Source organism: Otolemur garnettii, unplaced genomic scaffold, assembly GCF_000181295.1.
Source record: "Otolemur garnettii isolate 467f Iridium unplaced genomic scaffold, OtoGar3 scaffold00004, whole genome shotgun sequence".
Taxonomy (NCBI): domain Eukaryota; kingdom Metazoa; phylum Chordata; class Mammalia; order Primates; family Galagidae; genus Otolemur; species Otolemur garnettii.
In genome coordinates this window covers 23595711-23606296 of record NW_003852399.1, presented here as the reverse complement: position 1 = coordinate 23606296, position 10586 = coordinate 23595711, and the positions used below count along the sequence as shown (strand labels likewise).

The 10586-nt window shown below is 34.6% G+C and overlaps 1 protein-coding gene across 1 annotated transcript in view; it reads left to right on the top strand.

Annotated features, from left to right (window-relative positions):
- The window catches only part of DCAF13 (DDB1 and CUL4 associated factor 13), a 35375-nt gene that overhangs the window by 3801 nt on the left and 20988 nt on the right, over window positions 1-10586 (top strand). The window contains exons 2-5 of the mRNA XM_003782423.3: window positions 1352-1551; window positions 2090-2197; window positions 6715-6804; window positions 8001-8156. Of these exons, the coding sequence (XP_003782471.1) occupies window positions 1352-1551; window positions 2090-2197; window positions 6715-6804; window positions 8001-8156 (554 nt within the window). The remainder of the gene's footprint in view (window positions 1-1351; window positions 1552-2089; window positions 2198-6714; window positions 6805-8000; window positions 8157-10586) is intronic.

Below are 10586 nucleotides of genomic sequence, written 5' to 3'. Positions count from 1 at the left end.
CAAAAAAAAAAAAAAAGATTTTTTTTTAAAAAATCATCTTTAATTACATATTCTCCATAGATACATGGTTAACATATTATGGGGAAGTGACCTGCTCAAAATCTCTGTTACTAATGGGGCACATAATCAAAAGAATTTGAAGACTGCTACTAGAAAGGAGCCTTTGAAAGTTTTGAGCATGAGATTGACATGTAAAAAAGCTGTGTTTTAGGATGACTGCTCTGATGATAGTGTAAACTGCCTCAAATTGAATAGGTATAGTGTTACAGTAGTTCAGGTGTAAAGTATTAAAGTTCAAAACTAAGTTACTATGCATAGGGAGAGAAAAGGGAAGAAAGAATAAGTATTTCTAAGAGAAGATGAGTAAAACTTTTGAGTTTTCTTAGTGGGGAATGTGGAAGATGGAATATATGAAAATGAACTAAATGTGCACTTTATTGAATGTTAAGTATAATACCATTAACAGGGAGTCAGGAAGAAGAGACTACAGGGTGAAGCCATGGGGTAAGAAGATGAATTTACTTTTATATATATTGAGGGTTTTTTTTTTATGGCATGTAGACTCATCTCCTAAGCATAATTATTAACTGAGATAATGTGTTTAGGGCAGCATATCAGAATAGTTAAGAACATAGATTCTGGAGCCACATTGCCTTGGTTTGAATTCTGGGTCCATCAATGGGCAAGTTATTTAACAGAGGTTAAGTAACCTGTGCCTCAGTGAGATAGTAATAGAACCTAACATGTATGGTGCTGAGGAGATTAAATGATTAACATGAGGTGTTATATTAATAAAACCTGGTGTACTCTGTGTGTTTTTTAAGTAAATAAACAAACATGGAAAGTGCTCAATAAATAGTAGCTATATATAATGCAGTCATAATCACAACCTTGTGTGCCTGTCAGTACACTACTTAACCAGAGATCAGTAGTGTTCCCTACCACACAAGGAACCTAGAGTTCTGTTGAGCAAACATTCACCATGCTTTTTGTTTTGAGCCAAGCACTGTTATACACATAAGAGATACAAATGAAAAATATATTAGAAGCCCTGCCTATGAGAAAAGTTACAACCTGGTTAAAGAGTACAGTAGGACATACAGAAGGAAAAGCTATTAGGATCTAATTGTTTTGCAAGATGTGTGGATGTATGCATTCCATGAGTTCCCAGTAATTTCATAAAGCTTCATGGACAGAATGTCCTCTACTTCCGTATTTTTCATAGCTCTAGGTATAAATAATGTCCTTAACTAAATGTTTATTGAATAGTAAATTGGGTGATTAGCTGAGGAAGACTACAGGAAATATTAAATGTGAATTATTTAATTAAGATAAATTATTCTTATTTCAGTTCCAAGAAACTATGATCCTACCTTACATCCTTTTGAGGTCTCACGAGAATATGTAAGAGCTTTAAATGCTACCAAACTGGAACGGGTATTTGCAAAACCATTTCTTGCTTCCCTTGATGGTCACCGAGATGGAGTCAATTGCTTGGCAAAGCATCCAAAAAGCCTGGCTACTGTCCTTTCTGGGGCATGTGATGGAGAGGCAAGTGTCATTCTAAACATTGATACTTTGAACTAAAAATTATTATGTTACAAATATTTTTCCTTTAGTCTTTAGTTACTGAAGGTTTTGCTTTGATTTCAGTTTAATTCTCAAGACTAAATTTTGTTTGAAATATTAAGTTTACTAGTTTCTTACCTAAACCTAAGAAATTAACGTAGTAGTTTAAGGATTAATTTGCCACTAAATAAAATACTAAATCATGTTTATAGTTAAAATATTAAGTGTAAGTTTTCTTTCACAGAGGATGTCACAACAGTTTCCCACACTGGCAAGGAAAAGTTTTGAAACTCTTTAAATTAGTGTTGACTACTTGACAGATTGAATTTTCTTCTTGTTTATATACTTACTCATATGCATTGCCTTGTTTTCATCCAAAGGATTTTGGTTTTAGTTGCCTGGTAGAGTGATTCATAGCCTTTTCAATGTTTAATCTATTTCTTTTTCAAATGTAATACTTCTATGTCTGAACATTTTACATTTATAGTTCACTGAACTTTCCTGGTATGGTTTATCATAGGTTAGAATTTGGAACCTCACTAAACAAAAATGTATCCGTACAATACAAGCACATGAAGGTTTTGTACGAGGAATGTGTACTCGCTTTTGTGGGACTTCTTTTTTTACTGTAAGTATAATACCATTAAATTTTAAATCATTAAATTTTGTCAACATGTATAAGAATGATCTAATTTAATAAATTATTTTCAGGTTTATTTATTTGTTTCAAGGCCCTTTTGGAGTTTCACAATGCAAAATAGCTTATTAAATCTTGAAAAGCTCTAGTTTTCTTTATTTAATCCAGCCTTACCCATACTTTGACTTTTTATGAATAATTAATTATTGAACATTATTGAACTGTTATAGAATGTTCTACTAATGTTCAGTAGAACTCAGTGTTCTAGTGAAAGCTAAAAAGTGGGATTAATGGAAGGTCAAGCTACAAAGGTCGTTTGGCTTACTCTGGAGGATTTTCAGTGCTAAGGTGAGTAATTTATACTTCATTTGTAAGGAATCATTGAAGTTTTGTTTTGGGGGAATAAGATATACATAACATAAACCTTACCATTCAACTGTTTTTAAGTATACATTTGTGGCATTAAACTACATTCACATCGTTGTACAGCCATCACTACCAGCCATCTCCAGAACATACTTGTCCTCTGAAACTAAAATTATATTTATTAAACAATACCTCCTCATTCCCCTCAGCTTCTGGTAACCACTATTCTCCTTTCTGCCTCTATGAATTTGATTATTCTGGGTACCTCATGTAAGTAGAATTACATATTTTGTTTGCACGTGAAATAAGCCTTTGAAAATTGGCCTCCCAAAGTGCTGGGATTACAGGTGTGAACCACTGTGCCCAACCTAAAATTTTTTTTGAAATGTTGCCTTGGAAGAATAAGGTTCATCCATGTTGTAGAATGTTTACACTTCCTTCCTCATGAAGGCTGAATAACATTCTGTTGTATGTATGTACCTATTGTTTATCCATTCATTCATCAATAGACATTTAATTTTCCACCTTTTGGCTATTGTGAACATTGGTGTACAAATACCAGTTGAAGTTTGTTGAAGGTTTTTGTAGCAAAACCTGGTAAAATTGAAGACTGAGAAAAACATTTTAGGAATATAAACATGTAAAAAGTAGAAAGTTAAGGATTCTGTAATTTTGAACTGTCATTTCTAACACTGTTAATTTGATGTCTATCTTTTCAAATGTTTTGACCTATGTGTATAATAGTTTGTGTGTATATACATACCAACCAGACAGATCTTATTCTGTATTCACTGATGACTTTTTAAAATACAGACTGAGGTGGGTATAAAACCCAGGTTGCAGCCAGGCATGGTGGCTCACGCTTGTAATCCTAGCTCTCTGAGTGGCCAAGGTGAGTGATTGCTTGAGCTCAGGACCAGCCTGAGCAAGAATGAGACCCTATCTCCAAAACTAGTCAGGTGTTGTGGCAGGCACCTGTAGTCCCATTTACTCAGGAGGCTGAAGCAAGAGGATCACTTGAGCCCAAGAGTTTGAGATTGCTATGAGCTATGCTGATGCTATGGCACTACCCAGAGCAGCAAAGTGAGACTCTATCGTAAAACAAACAAACAAAAAAACAGGTTGCGTAGGTGCAAAAGCTAGTTTACAAGGAAATAATAAAGGAAAAAGATGATGGATGGGCAACCTTTGTTGAAAGATTGTCATGTGAAAGAGGAAATAGATTAATCTGTTACTCCATAAGGAGAATTAGGAATAGGTGTTAATGTTCAAAGATTTGGTTTGGGTGTGAAGAAAACTTATTTGCTGTCAAAAAACCAGAATAGGTTTTAGCATTTAGCTACTTTTCACTTTTACTATATGTTGTAGAAGAAATTGGGTGGTAAATTGGAGCATATGCCAACCACGGCTTCTTCCAGTTGGTTATTCTTCTGGATATGTTGATTAATTTAATATCCCAGCCAGAGGATTTACTGTATTTTTTTAAATGCTTAAAATAAATAAAGGCTGATTTGCAATGATGTCCACAATGGCCAAGTTAGGGAATCAACCTAAGTGTCCAGCAATAGATGAATGGATAAAGAAAATGTGGTATATATACACTATAGAGCAATATGCAGCCTTTAGTAAAAAAGAAATCCTTTTTTGAAACTGAAAGACAGATACAGAAAGACAAATGCTTTCAAGATCTCACTTTTATATGGAATCGAAAAAGGCAGACTTGTAGAGCTAGAGAGTATAATGGTGGTTAGCTGGGGCTTTGCAGGAGGATTGGAGAAATCCTCAAAAGGTAGCAAAATTTCAGATAGACAGGAAGAATAAGTTCAGGAGATCTATTGCACAATGTGGTGATTATACCTAATAACAATGTACTGTATTCCTGGAAATTGCCCAGAGAGTAGATTAAATGTTCTCACCACAAAAAAAAGGTAAATATGTGAGGTAATGGGTACATTAATTGGATTGATTTAGTCATTCCACAATGTACATGTATATCAAAACATGTTATATCAAAACAAAATACCATAAATATGTACAATTTTTTTTCAGTTAAATAGTTAAAATTTTAAAAATGAATTAAGTCTGAAAATGTTTTATATTCATTATTTGTTTTTCCCTTTTTAAAAGTAACATTTGCTTTATCAGAGATAAGACAGGTGAAAGCTACTTGCTGGCATAATTTAATACTTAATGTTTTAAAATAAAATTAGTACACATGTTGCAAAACGTAGATTGCATTTCCTAAATTTTATGGTGTCTAGGATAATCCCAGTTTCTTTTTTGGTTTTTGGGGGGATTTGAGACAGAGTCTCACTCTGCTGCCCAGGCTGGAGTGCCACAGCAACCTCAAACTCCTGAGGTCAAGGGATCCACCTGCCTCAGCCTCCTAAGTAGCTGGGACTACAGGTACCTGTCACAATGCCCAACTAATTTTTTTATTTTTAGTAGAGATAGAGTCTCTTCTTGGTCAGGCTGGTCTCAAATTCCTGAGCTCAAGGGATCCTTCAGTGTTGGCCTCCCAGTTAAGATCACTGGTGTGAGCCACTGCTCAGGCCAGATAATCCCAATTTGTAGTAACCAACAGGTCCTTCTTCAGTTTAACCAGCCTAAAGATGATGATGTTCTAGCCGGGCATATATTCTTCTTTGGCTATTCATTTATACAAAATGTTAAACTTTTCGCAACATTGATGGTCAGCTCAGTTGTTTGTTAGGAAGTTTATTCTTGATTTTGCAGACACTATTTATCAGAAGCTTGATTGAGAGATACTGTCCCAAGGGAAGAGGTGCTCGGGACACAGTTTATCCTGTTTTGTATAAATGCTGAAATATCCCGTTTTGTCAAGCCAGGTCAGCTAAGACCTGGGTACCCAAATTATATCTTACTAACTCCTGCAGAATCAAGTTTCTAGAATTGAGTTTTTTAGTACAGTACCAGGAGCTCAGGTTGTTAATAAAATGTAGACCATTGTTAATTTAAAAAAGCATTGTTAATAATGCTTTTTGTTTATTATAAGGATATTAAGGATTCTATTGATTAGCATCCTCAACAAAAGAAATTCCTGTGTAATCTTAGTACTAAACTAAAACCTGTCTACTACAACCTTTCTATTAATTGCTCATCTATTCTAATCTCATGAGTACTATAAAGCATTTGCAGGATGTGTTTCCTTTTTTTAATTTGCCACAAGAAAAGAACTAAATTCATAATCCTCCCATACATATATATATGTCTTTGTTAATATTTGTATTAAAAGTGGATATAGATTTCTATCTACTATAGAAATGTCAAGTTAAAACCAGCAGTTTGGTTTATATATGCACCACATTTATGATTATTTTATATTATCAACCCCAAACCACATTATGTTATACATTCTATTCTGCAGTTTATTTCACATGGTGCTTTGAATATGCCTGCCAAATACTCATGTCTAAATTACCATAGTTTGTTGCTTCTCCTTCAGTTGAGCTAATATGCCAACAGTTCTACTTATCATTGTTTTACGATCTGTGCACCTGTTAGCACAATGAGAAGACATAGGTAATTGTCTTTACTAACACTGTGAAAATAGTTTTAACATTGTGGGCCCCCCAAAAGTCCTCAGAATTCTGCAGAGGCCTGTAGTTTGTGATTTGAAAACCACTGACTTAATAAGTCTTTCTGGAGTTCTGTGTCATGCAGAGAAGTGTTTTGTCTATTCTCTAGTATTTTCATGTTATTTTATTCTTTACATTGAAAGCTGTCTGGAGTTTTATTTTCATGTAAGACATCACATTGGCTGAAACATTTTAAATAACCTGATAATACAATACCATTTTATTATGATCCATTTTTGTCCCTAATTTGAAATGCCATCCTTATCATAATATACATGACCTAACTTTGCTTCTGTTGTTTCTTCTTTTGTTCTCGTCATACTATTTTAAATTTTATGTACTTTCATGTATTCATCACAAATCTTTACTATAACAAGGTGAGATATAAGTGCATCATTAAATACATAGACATTATTAAATACTAGGAGAATGTATGGTATATGTAGGGTTTTTTAATGGATGCTTATAATTTGATATATATGTTAGCACATTTAATTCATAAGTTATTTGCTGTCATCATAATATTAAAACAAATATTTCTAGGTCGGTGATGACAAAACTGTGAAGCAGTGGAAAATGGATGCCCCAGGCTATGGAGAAGAGGAAGAGCCATTGCATACAATATTAGGAAAGGTATAAAATACATTGACTCATACTTTGCCTCTTTAAATTCTTCTCTTATATATAAAATTATTTTCATAGTTGGGAGGTGCCTATGGCTCAAAGGAGTAGGGCGCCAGCCCCATATGCTGGAGTTGGCAGGTTGGCTGGTTCAAACCCAGCCCTGGCCAAAAACTTCAAAAAAAAAAAATTATTTTCATAGTTATACTTTCCAAAAAAAAAAAGTAAGTAATAAAAGACTTTAGGCTATAATCATTGACATATTTAAGAAATATTTAAGGCAATGAGGGTCTTTCATAGCTAAAGATTTTTAACAGTTTTTTGGTGTTTGTTTTAGTAGATATGATCTGTGCTTTAGCTAGAGGGTGCAATGAAATGTTTCTTACAGCAAGGCCATGAAGGAAAATCTGTAAGGTAGAAATTCAGAAAAAATATTTCACTTTCTTTCTGGTTCATATGAGCTTACACAAAACTTAGAACTTCTTACTTGAAAGAATCCTTTAGGAAATGAAGAAGTGTAATAATATGATGCTTCTTATATAAATCTTATTTACATTTCCACAAAATTTTTCTGCAAATCAGATGATATGATTTAGTTATAGCTTAAGTATAATTCAAACATTTGGCCATCCATGTTTTACATTTTTATATTAAATAGATAAAATTCTAAAGTTAGATTTAATCTTAAACATGCATTTAAAAAATCACTTTGTCATTTCAGTATTATGGTTAGCATATATTTAGGCATATACACAGAGGGTGCCCCAAAGATGTATACACATTTTAAGAAAGGAAAAGACTATAATAAAATTGTAATACTCAAGTCATGTTTTGACTTCTGCAATTATAAGAGATATGAAATACAGTATACAAGGTAATGAATGTTACTGGTATATATTGAATATTACAATTTTAATACAGTCTTTTTCTTTCTTTAAATGTATATACTTTTTTTGGCACCCTCTGTATATATTTAGAATGAAATCCCCCAAAATTGGTTTCATTCTTATAAAAGGTCTTATCTCCTTATGGTACTGTTTCCCCTTTAAGTAAGGGCTTCAAAGTAGTTTCTTTGTGAACAGAGGTTTTCTCAAAAAAAAAAAAGGGGGGGAAAAAAGAGTGTAAATAAATATATTCAAAACATTATTCTGCAGATTTGAAGTAGTAATGAAAAAAACCTATCTATACCAATCTCTTTACTTTTAAAGACAGTATATACTGGAATTGATCATCACTGGAAAGAAGCTGTTTTTGCCACATGTGGACAGCAAGTAGACATTTGGGATGAGCAAAGAACCAGTCCTATATGTTCAATGACCTGGGGATTTGACAGTATCAGTAGTGTTAAATTTAACCCAATTGAGGTAACATTTCTTTTTAAAATGTATTCTGCTTATTGTTTCTGTACTGTTTAATAATCTCCGTTTAAGAAACTTGAATATGTGACATAAGAATTTTCTGAATTTAATAGCATTTCGTCAGTTTTCCACATTGTATCTGAGTTCTCTTACCCTTGGTTGAAACTCAACTTGTCTACCTACAGTTTAGTCTCAGATATAAGCACCATTAGAGGAAGGGTGTGTGCATGTGCTCATAGAGGTGGAATTCAAGCAAAATAGAGAACTATTTAACTTTGCTTTTACTCATGCCTTCAACACTCACATTACACACACTATATCATTGTACATTTAGGAAGACATTAATTTTTCTTAACCATCTTGAAGTCAGAGGAAGCAACATTGAACGTGGTTTTGTCTACTTATAATTGATAAGGATATCAGTGCTTCGTAATAACATGTATGATTATTTTACTGCCTGGCAATTAGTTATAGTTATATTTTTCTGTGCTCAGTAGTCTGAAATGTGGTTTCTGGTTCCTTCTAGATCTAAGGAAAGAGTTGGAGATTGGCCAGTACTATTGTCTACTAAGGTCTGGACTTAGGAATTGAGGCTGCCCCGAAGACTAAGCCTGCTGCCTAGCCTCCAGATCTTTCTCTGAGCTTTATCTGAATTTATAACAATAGATGAATTTAGAAGTCCCAAAAGAGTTGCCTTTTCCTGCAGAAAGAAAATGAAATCACTGCATGTATAAGCAGATTTTAGACGTTTATCAGGAGGCTATCATTTTAGATTTTATAAAAGAAAATCCTTAGGCGGCGCCTGTGGCTCAAAGGAGTAGGGCACCGGCCCTATATACCAGAGGCGGTGGGTTCAAACCCAAACCCAGCCAAAAAAAAAAAAGAAAATCCCAATATGCCAGTTTTATACTTTCAGAGATCAGACCTGATAAAAGGAGGAAAGGAAAGGAAAGGTAAAGTCTAGGTAGCAGGGTATAAAAATTGTTTATATGATGAAGATGAAGTGCTTCATTGTGACGTGAGCTTGGCCCTGAAGTATTTCCAAGAAGTCAGATAATCAGAGGACACTATTCCTGCTGCCAGTGTGTGCCTACATACTCACTTCTTGGAGTGGCTGCAGATTTAGGATAGGGGTTCACAGACTACACACTGTGAGCTAAATGTGGCCCACTGCCTGTGTTTATAAGTAAAGTTTTAGTAGAATACAGCTATGTTCTTATCTGTAGCTGCTTTTGCTATATAATGGCAGAGTCGAGTAATTACTACACTAAACCTAAATACTTTCTGGCCCTTTACAGAAAGGTTTTTGGTATTTTGTTTGTTTTTTGAGACAAGGTCTTGCTCTATCACCTATGCTGGAGTGCAGTGGTTTCATTGTAGCTCACTGCAACCTAAGACTCCTAGCTCAAATGATCCTCCTGACTTGGTCTCCTAAGTAGGTGAGACAAACATGTACCATTTTATCCAGCTTTTTTAGTTTCTGTAGGGACAGATCCTCACTGTGTTGCCTAGACTGTCTCAAACTTGGGGCCTCAACTATCCTCCTGCCTCCCAAAGTGCTGAGATATGTGTGTGAGCCACCATGCCTAGCCCAAGAAAAGGTTTTGATCCTTGGTCTGGAGTGTCTGTCTCTGTTAGATCTTTCTAAATTCATCCTCCATCTCCTTTCTCTGTGTTCTCTTGTGGTAAGGCGTGGCATGCAGGGGCAAGCCAGCTTTGCAGAGCAGAACTAAGGTGACACTGAGCAGAAGCAGACTACAAACATAAGCAACTTACAGGAACATTGTATGTCCTACTTTGTGAGGAGCTCAGTCAGAACTCCGGCCACTGTGCTTTTGCTGGCCTTATACAAGTCACAGTTCTTCTCTATATTTGTTTACCTTTAACATGAGATTTATTATCTCTCCTTATGTATTTCATAAGTTTGTAGTGAGTATAAAAGTTGATAATATTTGTGAATATTTCTTAAAAGAGCTATACAAATTCAAGATGGTGATGTTATTACTGTTAAAAAAAAAAAAAAAAAGAAGACCCAGGCAGATACTGATTCCTACTTTTAAGATACCAGCCACATCTTCTGCTTCTCTACTTTGGCATACCATGTCAGAAGAGCTGATGACCAATTCAAAAATCAAAATTAATTACTATTGTCAAACTTGCTTGTGTAACAGCTGTATTTGTTGAGCTGTGGGTATTATTATTATTATTACCCTTATGAGCTGACATAGTGGTAAAAGCAAATGGTATTCATGTCTCTTATCCTATATTAAACTTAATGGAAAGGGCATGTTGCTGTGAACAAATGCAGTATATTTGTCTCTTCCAGTCATTAGTAATTAATTTTCTGTTAAGATATTAAAGCCTGGCTCGGCGCCTATAGCTCAACCGGCTAAGGCGCCAGCCACGTACACCTAAGGTGGCGGGTTCGAATCCCCA